The sequence below is a fragment of the Chiloscyllium punctatum genome, chromosome 42, assembly GCF_047496795.1.
Source record: "Chiloscyllium punctatum isolate Juve2018m chromosome 42, sChiPun1.3, whole genome shotgun sequence".
In the NCBI taxonomy this organism is placed as follows: Eukaryota; Metazoa; Chordata; class Chondrichthyes; order Orectolobiformes; family Hemiscylliidae; genus Chiloscyllium; species Chiloscyllium punctatum.
Window position 1 is genome coordinate 15,986,305 of NC_092780.1, and position 17,621 is coordinate 16,003,925.

Consider the following 17,621-nt stretch of genomic DNA (forward strand, 5'->3'; position numbering starts at 1 on the left):
AGTCCTGAATGTTGCAGGGTTCCCAAGTGGAAAATGAGATGTTGTTCAGCTTGCACAAACAAAGAATGTAGAATAGGTCTTGGGGGGTATTGAAAAAAAAATCAAAACGTTCCAACAATCTGGCAGGAAAAAAAAACACAATTGGAGATGTGATTTGGGTTGGGGTTACAGCTAGTCATGTGGTCACTGAACAATTTGGATGGAGGGTTTAATGGACAGCAGTAAAAGAGCAAGTAGATTCAGGAGCATTGTGACAATAAGAGAACTTGGGGTGGCAGGGTGGCTCAGTGGTTAGCACTGCTGACTCACAGCACCAGTGACCAGGGTCTGATTCCAGCCTCGGATGTCTGTGTGAAGTTTACACGTTCTCCCCATGTCTGCGTGGGCTTCCTTCAGGTGCCCTGGTTTCCTCTCACTGTTCTAAGATGCGCAGTTTTGGTGAATTGCCCATGCTAAATTGCCCATTGTGTTCAGGGGTGTGTAGGTTAGGTGCATTAGTTAGGGGAATGGGTCTGGGTGGGTTACTCTTCGGAGGTTTGATGTGGACTTGCTAGTCCAAACAGCCTGTTTCCACACAATAGGGATTCTATGACAATTTTGAACTCAATAATTTGCATTTAGATTATATAGGTTCTGGCTGAGCTGCAGATATATCTTCCAAACATCATGTCTGAACTTGAACATACCCAAAGAAGGCAACTGTGTTTCAAACATGATATTTCTAAAAAGTCAAATATTTTCAAAGATTTGCTCTTACCAATGCTTCACGCCCTTCTTCAAGGTTGAAGGTCAGGTCATGGTGAATGTCAGCGAGGAATTTGCTTGAATATTCAGGATAAAGTTGCAATACCTCACTCAGGCCTCGCAAACTAATGTATTGCAGGTCACAATAAGTTAATGCTTTAACATCTGCATTGGTTTTAATCACCTTGCCCTTGGTTGAAAGGTCTGCACCGATCAGATCTCCTTTACCTGTAATGGAAAACAGTGCAGAACATCTTTCAGTATCTGAAGGCATCAATTAAGTCGAAATACAAATCTTTCTTGTGGGTAGGAATTGGGGAAAATGATCATGCACAGAGGTAACCTGACTTATGTTGAGACCTAAAACAGGAGCGAAGACAGAACCACGATCAAAAGGTTGTCTAAAAATAGTTAAAGAGTATCAGGTGAGAAAGACTTGTACAAGGTTTAAACAGTTGGGCTAAATAACTTGCTTCTGTGCTGTAAATTCTATGCATGTAAACAATATTTATGTAGCATCCCTGCCTGTGAACCAGAAGGATTAGGTTCAAGCCCCACTCCAGAATTTGATGGCCAAGGAAGATGCATTTCATAATACAATCAAACAAGTTGAGTAACATACTGAAAATCCTTCTACACCAATGGCAGGCAGCACAGACAGTAAGATTCCTGGGCAGTCATGTGCTGGAAAGAACATTGGAGCATTTACTATCATAATCCTTAGCTTCAGAATGCATTGTGCATCCGCAAGTACATGTTGCCACAACAACTGACTCTTCCTCACTGAACGGTAACACACTACCACCAAATAAAAAAAATACAAACATTTCCACCAAATAATTATTAAAGAAAGTGAGACCAAGATATGATGCTTCAAAAAATCCATGTCTACCGTTACCAGTACAATTCAATCAAAACTCAAATTTAATATTTCCGCTTTGTCAAAAATGCTAAGATGGGGCAGAATAAAAGCACCGATGTTTGCAGTAACCATATGTGTCCTGGTCATCTTCCCATTTGGTGAAATCCCAGTCTTTGTCATGCTGTTATTTTGAGAGGTGACACAATCCTTCCTCACAGTGAACCAAGTTCTTCTTACATTTAACCAAAACTCCTCAACATTATATAATGTAGCTAACAATGGCCAGTCAGAAAATACCACCATTAAAACCTGATATTGGAAAATTGGATGGAAGATCTCAAGTAGGAGGCTTGAAACTTTCATAGAAAATGGAGCTTAATTTGGAAAATTACAACGTGTTTCGTGTTTGAGGCTTGTTAGCTCAGTTGGCTGGGAGGTTGATGAGTTGTGCAAACAATACAGATTCAATCCCTGCACTGGCTGTAGTTACCATAAAGTATTCTCCTTCTCAATCTTTCTCCTTGCCTGAGGCATGGGGAGTCTCAGATTAAACCACCATTAATCCTTTGTCTCTGTAAGAGAGCAGCCCTATGGTCCAGTAGAACTACAGTGACTACCTTTTTATTTGTAAATGTAGACTGGAAAAATCAATTTTTAGCTTATCCCACACTCGACTGCCCACTAATAATGCTTTGACTTTTTTCAAGACAATCATGAAAACTTGACTCTCAGACAAGTACCTCCAGTTTTTTTTTCACACTTTGTTGTTTGAGCTTGCACAAACATATTGTTTCCTCAGTATGGTTTGACTATTCAAGATCATCATTTTATTTTGTCTATATATATTTGATCAATGAACTGACTGAACTGCAAATGATCATTCAATTTAAAAATACATATCTTTGAAACAAGGATTTCTTCAGAAACTCTTTCAATTGACCATTAGTTTACACTAGCATTGCTTCACAATGGAGGTTGATTTTGAAAGCAGGCTGGAGACATTGAAAGGGTTCTCCATCTGTGAGCTATGAGGATCCTGCTTTATATGAGTTTCAAAGTCTTTTTTTTTAACCACTTCCTAAAGGTTACAATTTGGACTTTCAGAAAGCTTTTGATAAAGTCCCACACAAGAGGTTAGTGAGTAAAATTAGGGTGCACGGTATTGGGGGCAAAGTACTAGATTGGATAGAGAATTGGTTGGCTAATAGGAAACAAAGGGTAGTGATAAATGGCTCCATTTCGGAATGGCAGGCAGTGACCAGTGGGGTACCGCACGGATCCGTGCTGGGACCGCAGCTTTTTACAATATATGTAAATGATATAGAAGATGGTATCAGCAATAACATTAGCAAATTTGCTGATGATACAAAGCTGGGTGGTAGGGTGAAATGTGATGAGGATGTTAGGAGATTGTACAGGGTGACCTGGACAAGTTAGGTGAGTGGGCAGATGCATGGCAGATGCAGTTTAATGTGGATAAATGTCTGGTTATCCACTTTGGTGGCAAGAACAGGAAGGCAGATTACTACCTCAATGGTATCAAATTAGGTAAAGGGGCTGTTCAGAGAGATCTGGGTGTTCTTGTCCACCAGTCAATGAAGGCAAGCATGCAGGTACAGCAGGTCGTGAAGAAGGCTAATAGCATGCTGGCCTTCATAACAAGAGGAATTGAGTATAGAAGCAAAGAGGTGCTTCTGCAGCTGTACAGGGCCCTGGTGAGACCACACCTGGAGTACTGTGTACAGTTCTGGTCTCCAAATTTGAGGAAAGACATTCTGGCTATTGAGGGAGTGCAGCGTAGGTTCACGAGGTCAATTCCTGGAATGACGGGATTACCTTACGCTGAAAGACTGAAGCGACTGGGCTTGTATACCCTTGAGTTTAGAAGACTGAGAGGGGATCTGATTGAAACGTATAGGATTATGAAAGGATTGGACACTCTGGCAGGAGGAAACATATTTCTGCTGATGGGGGAGTGCCGAACCAGAGGACACAACTTAAAAATACGGGGTAGACCATTTAGGACAGAGATGAGGAGAAACTACTTCACCCAGAGAGTGGTGGCTGTGTGGAATGCTCTGCCCCAGAGGGCAGTGGAGGCCCAGTCTCTGGATTCATTTAAGAAAGAATTGGATAGAGCTCTTAAAGATAGTGGAGTCAAGGGTTATGGAGATAAGGCTGGAACAGGATACTGATTGGGAATGATCAGCCATGATCATATTGAATGGCGGTGCAGGCTCGAAGGGCTGAATGGCCTACTCCTGCATCTATTGTCTATTGTCTATTGTCAATTTTATGTCACCAGAACTGGTTGACAACTGCTATTTCAACATTTGTCATTTTGAGAGTTGAAAAATGTAACAAAATACATCAAGTTCAGTGAGAAGAATAAAATTGACGGTTTTATGATTTCAAAATCAGCATTTTTATTAGCATATTTGAAATTGTTAATTTATGTAAATACATTGCTTTCATCAATCCAATTCTTACTTTTACAGTTACGAATCATTTAAGTTGTTTGTCTAAACAGGCCAATTTAACATTGTATTAGTTTCTACTGAAGGTGTTGTATTTTGAGTTCCTTTGGGCTCTCTTTTCATTATAAGTAGCAAGCATTTTTTTTGTGAATCAATTTGTTATTGTTAGAATCTAGAGACGCCAAGTACCCAGGAGGATATTGTGAAGATGTGATGAACTAGTCTGTTTCTAATAAACTTGATTGAACCAAACAGAAAATCCCAAGATCCACATGAGTTGCAAAGAAAATTATGTCTCACTTCAGTCTTTTTTTATGAGTGCTGCAAAATCACGCAGCGCTGACAGGATTTGCTGCCCGCCTAATGTAGCTTTTGAATCATTAAGTCTTCTTCAGAACAATTTCCTCACTCACAGAAAGTACTGCAGAATCCCATTATAATCAGCTGCTGTGTCAGTCATTTCAGTAATGATGGGGAGGATAAAAGGGGAGTGTAGTTATTGTAACAAGGTCAGCCAGGTAGACCTCGTAGAATGTGAATTCACTGACTGGGGCTGCTAAACTGGTCCAATCAGGGAGCCATGGCTGACAGATTAAAAAAACGAGTTTCAGAGGTTTCTGTTCACTCTGAGAGCTGGCTCTGAGGGAGCTGGAGTAGTGTCAAGGACTCCCCATGTGTAAATAAAGGGTGGCACGGTGACGGGATACCAGCTTCTGTGGAGTTATTTCAGAGAGAACAAGGCAAATTGTTTAATATTTGAATAGGAACTAGAGAAGGGGTTTGCAAATAAAAAAAATTGGCAACAGTTCCTGTTTCTGCAGTACCTATTATACACAGAACCTCAACGAAAGTACTCTCTCCTACTCATATTATATAAATCTGTAGCTTAGCAACAGCAGAAATATTGATGCGGGTTTTCAGCACATAAACAAAATAAACTGATTGGTGCTTTGACAGAAATTTAACCTATTCCAGGGTCACTGTTGCTGAAATGAGGCAGCATTATTTTAAGGAGACTACATTTGGAATCTGATATAAAGAAAAACCACGACGGTTGAAAATTTATAAAACAGCCATCAGCTTTCTCACTGTGCTTATCCAATTGTTTTATATATAAATTCCGTCCAGTCAAGCGATCTAGTGGACTTTAATTTTAATGCTGAAATGATAATCATTTGCTTCATCCTTTCCTCACACTCTACACTTGTCAGCTTGGTGTAGCGTTGGCATTTTGGAATTGAAGGTTTGTGGGTTTAAGACCCACATTGGGATTTATGCATATAATCCAGGTTCACACATTACTGAAGAAATGGTACATTGTTAGGAATTATATGCCATTGTTTACATTGATGGGAATTGATACATTGTTGGGAATTATAAACCATTCAAGGGATATTTGATGGCTAAGTAAGGAACTTCTTTAGAATTCTATGTTTCAATTGTTTGTTCATTTCGCTTGCTATTTGTGGTGCAGTTTAGCTGCACATATAATGATGACTACACTTCCAAAAAAATACTGTAATTAATTGGATGTGAAACAAGTTGCACCATCCAAACTGAATTGTTTTGGCAGCTGGCACTGTAATTGAGCCATATTTTCTCTCAATCCACAGTAGTAAAGTGGCAAAGTTAATGCATGGAGCGTTCTGCTCTTTGCAAGTCCAAATCCTTCCTGTTTGCCAATAGCATAACAATAACAGAAATGCTGCATATATTGTTAATTTATAACATTGATGTTAAAATGAAACATTGAATTAAGGCATACAAAATAGGGTCCAAGTTTCTTTAGTGTATAGCCCAGCTATATTAAATAGGCTAAACTATATGCTTGAAATGAGACACCCTTGCCATAGCCAATCAGACGAGCAGTTAGCTGACAACAACAACCACCAAGCTTCCTATCGAAAACCAGTGGACACCAAGACACCATTTTTTGTACTTGTTTGTTCATGAGATGTGGCTGTCATTGGTTGGACCAGTATTTACTGCCCATTCCTAAAGATCATTTCAGAGCTTAGATAAACAAAAATGTTGTTGCAGATCTGGAGTCAGGTGTAGGCCAGACCAGGTAGCCTAAAGGAAAGAATAGACCGGCATTTATCTTCAGATTTTCATTGCATTTAAATTTCATCATGGTGGGATTCAGTCCTTCATTCCCAAAACACTGACTTGGGATTTTACATTCCAATCCAGTGACAACACCACAATGCTACTGCCTCCCCACAAACTACTAGTCAAACCAGCCAGTCCTCGCAATCCATCTGAGGTGAAATAGTGACATTTGGTTTCTCAGGTTACTGAAACACTGGAGGGAGTTTAAAAAAACAGTTAAGAGAAACTGGAAGTGAAGGTACAGGTGTTTCATTTTCATGGATACAAGATGAGTCGGACCAGTATGTATCAATACTAAGTTTCACCAATTTCTTTCCTTCTGTAACAGGGAAACTAACAGCAGGAAGGCAGTAACAGAAGCAAGAAAATCAAAGGAGGAGGAGAGGCATTGGTGTCATTTGTATCTTGGAATCATCAGGAGCGATTAATGCAGTTGAAAAAGAATGGGAGAAGTGGTAGAGGTAGCAATAAGAAGCATTAGATGCACCAAAAGTCAGCTGTATCAATTATCACACATTCTCCCCCAACTAACTGTGAATCACTGTTGTGTTGCCTCATCACTAACTACACATTCTCTGCTGTGTCTCTTGCTGTACAGTTTGTCAGTTTGGCGCAGGAGAGGAATTCTATTAGGTGGGAGCTTGAGGCATATAAAAAGACTCATAACAATCAAAAATAAATTTTTCTTCTAAAATATTTAAGTGGGTTCATTCTCTGTATCTGTGTGTCCTTCCAATCGCACCTTGCGAAGTCTTAGTTGTAATAGACTCTTTTCTCCCATTATTCCCTCAGTTCACAGAATCAATCTTTATCTGGTCCTGTTTGCTGCCACTTTGCTGAGAAATTTCATTCCGTCTGTTTGTCAAAATCAAACTGTTCTTGAAAGAAAATCAGGTCAAAAAGCAAATATTCAAAGTAATGGGCAGCGAGAATGGGAAATCAATGAGTGTAGGCAGCTCTTGTGGAGAAGATAGATGAATGAACTATGTTCACCCCATAATTTCTTAAATTCAATGCCAGGATGCAAAATTCCAACTATTGAAAACCAGGTCCACTGCATGAAAATCAGTGATCCAATAGCATTTCAGTTACCACGCATAGTTCCACACAAAGATCCAAGATGAAACAGCAGTCAACAGGGGACAATGACAACTGGAATAGGATGGACCATCCTTATAGTATTGAATTAGCTTTAGAACATAGAACATAGAACATAGAACAATACAGCACAGAACAGGCCCTTCGGCCCACGATGTTGTGCCGAACTTCTATCCTAGATTAAGCACCCATCCATGTACCTATCCAAATGCCGCTTAAAGGTCGCCAATGAATCTGACTCTACCACTCCCACGGGCAGCGCATTCCATGCCCCCACCACTCTCTGGGTGAAGAACCCACCCCTGACATCTCCCCTATACCTTCCACCCTTCACCTTAAATTTATGTCCCCTTGTAACACTCTGTTGTACCCGTGGAAAAAGTTTCTGACTGTCTACTCTATCTATTCCTCTGATCATCTTATAAACCTCTATCAAGTCACCCCTCATCCTTCGCCGTTCCAACGAGAAAAGGCCGAGAACTCTCAACCTATCCTCGTATGACCTACTCTCCATTCCAGGCAACATCCTGGTAAATCTTCTCTGCACCCTCTCCAAAGCTTCCACATCTTTCCTAAAGTGAGGCGACCAGAACTGCACACAGTACTCCAAATGTGGCCTAACCAAAGTCCTGTACAGCTGCAACATCACCTCACGACTCTTGAATTCAATCCCTCTGCTAATGAACGATAATACTCCATAGGCCTTCTTACAAACTCTATCCACCTGAGTGGCAACCTTCAAAGATCTATGTACATAGACCCCAAGATCCCTCTGTTCCTCCACCTGACCAAGAACCCTACCATTAACCCTGTATTCCGCATTCTTATTTGTTCTTCCAAAATGGACAACTTCACACTTGGCAGGGTTGAACTCCATCTGCCACTCCTCAGCCCAGCTCTGCATCATATCTAAGTCCCTCTGCAGCCGACAACAGCCCTCCTCACTGTCCACAACTCCACCTATCTTTGTATCATCTGCAAATTTACTGACCCACCCTTCGACTCCCTCATCTAAGTCATTAATAAAAATTACAAACAGCAGAGGGCCCAGAACTGATCCCTGCGGAACTCCACTTGTAACTGGACTCCATGCTGAATATTTACCATCTACCACCACTCTCTGACTTCGACCGGTTAGCCAGTTTTCTATCCAATTGGCCAAATTTCCCTCTATCCCATGCCTCCTGACTTTCCGCATAAGCCTACCATGGGGAACCTTATCAAATGCCTTACTAAAATCCATGTACACTACATCCACTGCTCTACCCTCATCCACATGCTTGGTCACCTCCTCGAAGAATTCAATAAGACTTGTAAGGCAAGACCTACCCTTCACAAATCCGTGCTGGCTGTCCCTAATCAAGCAGTGCCGTTCCAGATACTCGTAAATCCTATCCCTCAGTACCCTTTCCATTACTTTGCCTACCACAGAAGTAAGACTAACTGGCCTGTAATTCCCGGGGTTATCCCTATTCCCTTTTTTGAACAGGGGCACAACATTCGCTACTCTCCAGTCCCCTGGTACCACCCCCGTTGCCAGTGAAGACGAGAAGATCATTGCCAACGGTACTGCAATTTCCTCTCTTGCTTCCCACATAATCCTAGGATATATCCCGTCAGGCCCGGGGGACTTGTCTATCCTCAAGTTGTTCAAAATGTCCAACACATCTTCCTTCCTAACAGATATCTCTTCTAGCTTATCAGTCCGTTTCACACTCTCCTCTTCAACAATACAGTCCCTCTCGTTCGTAAATACTGAAGAGAAGTACTTGTTCAAGACCTCTCCTATCTCTTCCGACTCAATACACAGTCTCCCACCACTGTCCTTGATCGGACCTACCCTCGTTCTCGTCATTCTCAGGTTTCTCACATACGCATAGAATGCCTTGGGGTTATCCTTGATCCTATCCGCCAGGGATTTTTCATGCCCTCTCTTAGCTCTCCTAATCCCTTTCTTCAGGTCCCTTCTGGCTATCCTGTATCCCTCCACTGCTCTGTCTGAACCTTGTTTCCTCAACCTTATGTAAGCCTCCTTCTTCCTCTTTACTAGACATTCAACCTCCCTCGTCAACCAAGGCTCCCTCACACGACCATTTCTTTCCTGCCTGATCGGTACATACATATCAAGGACACGTCGTATCTGCTCCTTGAAAAAGTCCCACATTTCCACCACATCCTTCCCTGACAGCCTATGCTCCCAACGTATGCTCCTCAAATCCTGTCTTACAGCATCGTAATTTCCCTTCCCCCAATTGTAAAAACTTCCTTGTTGTGTGCACCTATCCCTCTCCATAACCAAGGTGAAAGTGACAGAATTGTGGTCGCCATCACCAAAATGTTCACCCACTAACAAGCCCACCACTTGTCCCGGTTCGTTACCGAGTACCAAATCCAATATGGCCTCCCCTCTGGTTGGACAATCTACATACTGCGTTAGAAAAGCTTCCTGGACACACTGCACAAACACCGCCCCATCCAATCTACTTGATCTAAAGAGCTTCCAATCAATATTTGGGAAGTTGAAGTCGCCCATGACTACGACCCTGTGGCTTCTGCACCTTTCCAAAATCTGTTTCCCAATCTGTTTCTCCACATCTTTGCTGCTATTGGGGGGCCTATAATAAACACCCAACAAGGTGACTGCACCTTTCCTATTTCTGACTTCAGCCCATACTACCTCCAGAGGCAGATCTCCCTCAAACTTCCTTTCTGCAGCCGTTATACCATTTGTTGTCATATGTACTCAAATGAGTACAGTGAAATGTTTACAGTCACCGCGTTATAGCACCATCTTAGGTTCAAAGGTGCCTAGGTACAGATACTTAAGATCAAATTCTCAGGAAAGTAAAATAAATTGGAAAAGTAAAGAAATAAATAGTCCAGTAATTAGTGAAATTTAAATTCCTAGCATTACAAGGAATGATGCCAGGTGTTGAACATTGTATGTCTACCCAAAATGAGATAAATTGACACAAATGCCACATTGGTTTAAGTGATGGCTTGCTGAAGTTGCTTAAAACGGACACACTGAGAATTGCAAAACTGATCTCTACACTAAAGAACACCTGCATTTAACAAGCCAAAATTAGGTCAAAGAAACGTCTTCTATTCTCTAACTGTACACAAGTACTGACTGTGCTGTTAGCTGCAGGGGGCTCTAGAATTCCCACCTTAAACTACTCTACTTCTCTCTTTTCCTTTATACAGGCCTTTTTGAACAATCTTTTGGTCACCTAATGACCACATTCAACTGAAGAATTTTGCAAGATACGTCAAATGGAATGTGAAAGAAAATGCCAACAGCTAAGTGCAAACTCTACTAGCTCTTACCAAGAATGGCCAGTACCATGTTGTCTTTGAGAACTTCCATTGAACCTGAACACACGAAGTAATTTGCCTGCAAGGCATCACCCTGTCTGATGAGGTACTCTCCTGGGGCACAGAAAGATGTTTTGATGTGGAGAGACAATGATCTCAGGCACCCACGACTGGCCGATACAAACAGGGGTAACTGCAGAATCTCCTTGTTCAGATGCATAGCAATGTCTGCGCGTAGCTCATCCGGGAAATCTCGTAAAAGCTGCAAAACATGAAGTGAAGATTTGAATTTCAAACCCAACATGTGTTTTCATACATTCCATACAAAGGAGTTAAGATAGAATTCTTAGGGCTAAAGAGATCAAAGGGTATGAGGCAAAAGGGTACTATGTAGTATGATCAGCCATATCATAGTGAATGATGGAACAGGCCTGAATGACCAAATAGCCTACTCCTGGTCTTTTATTCTTTAACAAGCTCAGAGATATTATATATAGCTCTGGAGAAGGATAGCCAAAGAACACAACAGATTCTACAATGCTACATCCAGTTTACACTACTAACCTGGAATATCACTGAGTAAAGTGATTCAGGTTATGTTTATAATTCCTGCTTTCTCAGTCACACTACTCTGAACAAGCATCAAATCTACATGCTACCACCTATGGGTACCTCACAGAGGCTGGTTCAGCAATTACATTAGTGCAATGGAATGAGCAAGTTAAACTGCATGTCCTATGAGCTAGAGTTGCTGCATGGCCTTAAGGTATTATACAATAAGTGTATCACTATATCAAAAATAACTAATTTGATTATGGCGGTTTCAATAAATTTAATCATGCCAAGAAAAAGAGATGCAAGATTCTTTAACATGTTTACAAGGATGTGCCAGGGATGGAGGATCTGAGCTACAGGGAGAGGCTGAACAGGCTGGGGCTGTTTTCCCTGGAGTGTCGGAAGCTGAGGGGTGACCTTATAGAGGTTTACAAAATTATGAGGGGCATTGATAGGATAAATAGGCAAAGTCTTTTCCCTGGAGTCGGGGAGTCCAGAACTAGAGGGCATAGGTATAGGGTGAGAGGGGAAAAATATAAAAGAGACCTATGGGGCAAATTTTTCATGCAGAGGGTGGTATGTGTATGGAATGAGCTGCCAGAGGATGTGGTGGAGGCTGGTACAATTGCAACATTTAAGAGGCATTTGGATGGGTATATGAATAGGAAGGGTTTGGAGGGATATGGGCCGGGTGCTGGCAGGTGGGACTAGATTAGGTTGGGATATCTGGTCGGCATGGATGGGTTGGACCAAAGGGTCTGTTTCCATGCTGTACATCTCTATGACTCTATGATCTCAAAATGGTGGATTTTTCCAATTCACATCTCTATGTTACAATACCAACACAATTAGCCAGGCCCAAAGTCAACCATTGATGCATCATTTTGGATCAACATTCATTCACTTCAAATCTTATCCAGCCTCAACAAAGATTTTCTTGTCTAGAGAAGCTATTTAATTTCTCAGAACAAGTGATTGGACAACTAACCTTCACTGAATTCTTTCAATACTTTGAAGCCCCTGCAATTTCTTATATTCAATCTCAGTCTCCAAAACTGCAATGAGAAAGTGAGATGTACTGGGGCAGTAGGTAGCACTAGTCTAAATTCAAGTTTTCGTTTGGAGGATAGAGTTAGTCTGAGTTCAAGTATTAGTGCAGTAAATATGACTCATCACCAGATTTGGCTGGACCATGATAAGTACTAATATCTCCAAAAACAAATCTCTTTTCTAGTTTCCATGGGTGTAATTTTTTTTCACTCCCTGGAGGTGGTGAGGGATGTAATGAGAAAGAGAAATAATGTGGTGAGTTAATCCTATTGTGAGTTAATCCTCATTCTCACCACCTCAACAATGAATATAATGAGTGACAAATTCCATTGGTGACTTTTTGGACTTGCTACCAATTAATGACCTTTAATGGCCTCATCTCACCATCTCCCTGGTTAGCTGCTTCCTCAGTGAATGTGATAGGTGAGTGGTGTTCTGACTGAGAAACCACAGTGACAGTCTGTTGAGTTGGGAGACAGCGGGGAGATCCCAATAGCCTTAATCTAGGGCAATCAGAGTTATCGGTAGGGTGCAAGCAGATGGCCTCTGAATGCCAGCCCCTGCTCTCACCTCAGACCCTCTTCTTCCAAGGAACCGCAGCCTGTGAGCAGAAGAAAATCCAAAAACTCATCTTCTCACTACTGGATCCCCCAAGGGGCAGGCCTGGAGGGACAGACTTTAGAATCCAGAAGCTACTGACCTTTTATTGGTGTCTGTATCGAGGCCTGTGATTTGGTGAGATGTTCACCCTCACTTGCCAGTCGGTTCTTAATGTTTATCTCATATTTTAAAAACATTTGGGAACATTCTCACCAATGTGTGTAACAGGGTTTTATTCCCAGCACTTTATAATTGCTTACTTAAAACTGCTACTTTGGGAGGAAAACCAGAAATGAAGAGCATTTCCTAAGTGTTGAGAAATGGACTGGGAGCTGTTGATGTCCATGGTACCTGGGTGTCCATGTTCATAAGTCATTGAAAGCTAACATGCAGATGCAAGAAGTAATTAGAAATGAAATTGGCATGTTGGCCTATATTACAAGATGATTGGCATACAGGAGTAAAGACATCTTGCTGCAGTTGTATAAAGTCTTGGAGACACCACACCCTGAAATATTCTGTGCAGTTCTGGTTTCCTTAACTAAGAAAGCTTATAGAGGGAGCGCTGTGAATGTTTACCAAACTGATTCCTGGGATGGCAGGATTTTCCAATGAGGAGGAATTGTGGACATGAAGCCTGTATTCTCTAGACTTCAGAAGAATGAGGGATGATCTCATAGAGGCAAATAGAATTCTTATAAGGGTCAACAGCATTACAGTTGCAGAAAGGATGTTTGGGGACTCGTCAACTGAGGTAGTATGGACTGAAGTTAAAAACAGGAAAGGAGAGGTCACCCTATTGGGAGTTTTCTATAGGCCTCTGAATAGTTCCAGAGATATAGAGGAAAGGATAGCAACGATATTTCTCAATAGGAGTGAGAGAGACAGGGTAGTTGTCATGGGGGACTTCAACTTTCCAAATATCGAATGGGAACACTATAATACGAGTACTATAGATGGGTCAGTTTTTGTCCAGTGTGTGCAGGAGGGCTTCCTGACACAGTATGTAGACAGGCCAACAAGGGGCGAAGCCACAGTAGATTTGGTACTGGGTAATGAGCCCGGCCAGGTGTTAGACTTGGAAGTAGGTGAGCGCTTTGGTAATAGCGATCACAATTTTGTTATGTTTACTTTAGTTATAGAAAGGGATAGGTGTTTACCACTGGGCAAGAGTTACAGCTGGGGGAAAGGCAATTATGATGCGATTAGGCAAGATTTAGGAAGCATAGGATGGGGAAGGAAACTGCAGGGGGTAGGCACTTTAGAAATGTGGAGCTTATTCAAGGAAAAGCTACGTGTGTCCTAGATAAATATGTACCTGTCAGGCAGGGAGGAAGCTGTGGAATGCGGGAGCCATGGTTTACGAAGGAAGTGGAATCTCTGGTCAAGAGGAAGAAGAAGGCTTATGTTAGGATGAGATGTGAAGGCTCAGTTAGGGCTTTTGAGGGTTGCAAGGTAGCCAGGAAAGACCTAAAGAGAGAGCTCAGAAGAGCCAGGAGGAGACATGAGAAGTTGTTGGCGGATAGGATCAGGCTAAACCCTAAGGCTTCCTATAGGTATATAAGGAATAAATGATGAGAGTAAGATTAGGGAAAATCAAGGATAGTAGTGGGAAGTTGTGTATGGAGTCAGAGGAGATAGGGGAAGCTCTAAATGAATATTTTTCAACAGTATTCACTCTAGAAAATGACAATGTTGTCGAGGAGATTACTGCGATACAGGCTACTAGACTAGGTATGATTGAGGTTCACAAGGAGGAGGTATTAGAAATCCTGCAGAGTGTGAAAATAGATAAGTCCCCTGGGCCGGATGGGATTTATCCTGGGATCCTCTGGGAAGCCAGAGAGGAGATTGCCGAGCCTTTGGCATTGATCTTTAAATAGTCATTGTCTACAGGAATAGTGCCAGAAGACTGGAGGATAGCAAATGTGGTTCCCCTGTTCAAGAAGGGGTGTAGAGACAATCCCGGTAATTACAGACCAACGAGCCTTGCTTCAGTTGTTGGCAAAGTGTTGGAAACGGTTATAAGAGGTAGGATCTAGAAAAGAATAATTTGATTAGGGATAGTCAGCAAGGTTTTGTGAAGGGTAGGTCATTCCTCACAAACCTTATTGAGTTCTTTGAGAAGGTGACCAAACAGGTAGATGAGAGTAAACCAGTTGATGTGGTGTATATGAATTTCAGCAAGGCGTTCGATAAGGTTCCCCACAGTAGGCTATTGTATAAAATGTGGAGGAATTGGATTGTGGGAGATATAGCAGTTTGGATCAGTAATTGGCTTGCTGAAAGAAGACAGAGGGTGGTGGTTGATGGGAAATGTTCATCCTGGAGTCCAGTTACTAGTGGTGTACCGCAAGGGTCGGTGTTGGGTCCACTGCTGTTCGTCATTTTTATAAACAACCTGGATGAGGGTGTAGAAGGGTGGGTTAGTAAATTTGCAGACAACACTAAGTTCGGTGGAGTTGTGGATAGTGACGAAGGATATTGTAGGTTACAGAGAGGCATAGATAAATTGCAGAGCTGGGCTGAGAGGTGGCCAATGGAGTTTAATGCGGACAAGTGTGAAGTGATTCACTTTGGTCGGAGTAACCGGAATGCAAAGTACTGGGCTAATGGTAAGATTCTTGGTAGTGTAGATGAGCAGAGAGACCTCGGTATCCACGTACACAGATCCTTGAAAGTTGCCAGAGTTGTTAAGAAGGCATACAGTGTTTTAGCTTTTATTAATAGAGGGATCGAGTTCTGGAACCATGAGATTATGCTACAGCTGTACAAAACTCTGGTGTGGCCGCACATGGAGTATTGTGTACAATTCTGGTCACCGCATTATAAGAAGGATGTGGAAGCTTTGGAAAGGGTGCAGAGGAGATCTACTAGGATGTTGCCTGGTATGAAGGGAAGGTCTTACAAGGAAAGGCTGAGGGACTTGAGGCTGTTTTCGTCAGAGAGAAGAAGGTTGAGAGGTGACTTAATAGAGACATATAAGATAATCAGAGGGTTAGATAGGGTGGACAGGGAGAGCCTTTTTCCAAGAATGGTGATGACGAGCACAAGGGGGCATAGCTTTAAATTGAGGGGTGATAGATATAGGACAGATGTCAGAGGTAATTTCTTTGCTCAGAGAGTAGTAAGGGTATGTAATGCTTTGCCTGCAATGGTAGTAGATTCGCCAACTTTAAGTACATTTAAGTCGTCATTGGACAAGCATATCGACGTACATGGAATAGTGTAAGTTAGATGAGCTTCAGGTTGGTATGACAGGTCAGCGCAACATCGAGGGCTGAAGGACCTATACTGACCTGTAATGTTCTATGTTCTATGTTATATAACAGGTGAGACACAGAAACACTATTTCCCTTGGCTGGGGAACTGAGATAAGGAGGAATTAAGGCTGGTTAATCTTTGGAATTCCCAATCCAAAAGAACTGTGGAAAATGAATTATTGAGTTTATTCATGATGGAGATCAATAGATTTCCACATATTTGGGATAACAAGGAATAGAGGGATAGTGCAGGAAATAGTAATGAGGCAGATCAACCATGGTTAAATGGCACACCAAATCCTGCTCATATTCCATACATTCCTCTGCTTCTAGTTCTCACAGCCAAATCTTTCTATGGCTTATTTATGTTTCTCTAAATCCACACCTGGGCTGAAGCAATCAAGCACAGTGAGCGTCGACATTAAACAGACTCACATAATCAAACATAGAACAACTGAACACCAGACTCAGCAAATGGACTGCTGGCTACGTTAAAGGTTCAACACTCAATGAATGCAAGAGCAGAATTCCAGGGCGTTTTACCTCGTTGGCATCAATCCCATTATTCACTGACCACGTCGTCTGGAAATACTCCAGCATTCGCTGTTTGAGCTGTCGAGGAAGGTGGTGAACTCGAATAAAGTCTTTCAGGTCCTTCATTCGGGTGTGATAGAGGGAGCGCCTTGAGTACATGCGCTGGATGATGGCGGTAACATTCCCAAAAACAACGGCATGCATTAGAGCTAGAAGGAAAGATGGAATAGACAAAGCTGTGAAAAGAAGTTAAATTCTGATTTATAATGGAGGGAAGAAAAACCAACTCACTTGAGAGTTCTTTTCCCCAACATTTTTACAAGCCGTTAGGTTTAATGGCCAGTTCAACAGCTGAACCACTTAACTGATGTGATATAGTCATCCATTATGATTACTATGTCAGCCTATGTTTTACATTGGTTTCAGTCAGAAAGCGCAGAAGTTTCTGTGGCCGGTTGATGGTTTTAGCCTATCATGAATAATCATATAAATTAATCATTGTCTTATCCTTGTGACAGAATGTCTATAATAACAACTTGCAAGCATGTATCCCCTGTACCATAGCAAAATGTCTTGAGGGGATCATGCATCATGGGAATGTAACCAAACAGAACAATACTGACCCAAAGGAGATAATAGGAGCTGTCACTGGAAGATTGGTGAAAGTGTGACCAATTGGATGTTGACTCATAGCACACCTTCACAAAGCAGCAAGATCAGTTCTTATTGGGGATAGGGACCACACTAAGTGATAAATGAATAGATAAGCAATCAATACATCTGTCAATGTAGTTTCCTAATCACTTGCTCAGCTCAGAGAGGAATTTCCCAGAGCTTTATGTTCTCCATCCAGACCATATCTCCCCATTGTCACTGGGGTTTTCTCTCTCCTAGTAGATCGTACAGCTGTGGACATGGGGCCGGGGCAAACAGAGTATAGCGGCTATCTTGTCAGGATACTTTACCTGTGAAATATGTGAAATTGGTTTGAAGAACTGAAAGATTTTT

General features: G+C 41.8%; 1 protein-coding gene across 2 annotated transcripts in view; it reads right to left on the reverse strand.

Moving 5' to 3' along the window:
• Window positions 1–17,621, reverse strand: part of kcnh4b (potassium voltage-gated channel, subfamily H (eag-related), member 4b) — a 169,977-nt gene that overhangs the window by 47,976 nt on the left and 104,380 nt on the right. For both annotated transcript variants that reach the window (XM_072561492.1, XM_072561493.1), the window contains exons 9-11: window positions 16,623–16,822; window positions 10,624–10,873; window positions 758–972 (exon numbers count right to left, since the gene is read on the reverse strand). In XM_072561492.1, coding sequence (XP_072417593.1) covers window positions 758–972; window positions 10,624–10,873; window positions 16,623–16,822 — 665 coding nt within the window. The remainder of the gene's footprint in view (window positions 1–757; window positions 973–10,623; window positions 10,874–16,622; window positions 16,823–17,621) is intronic.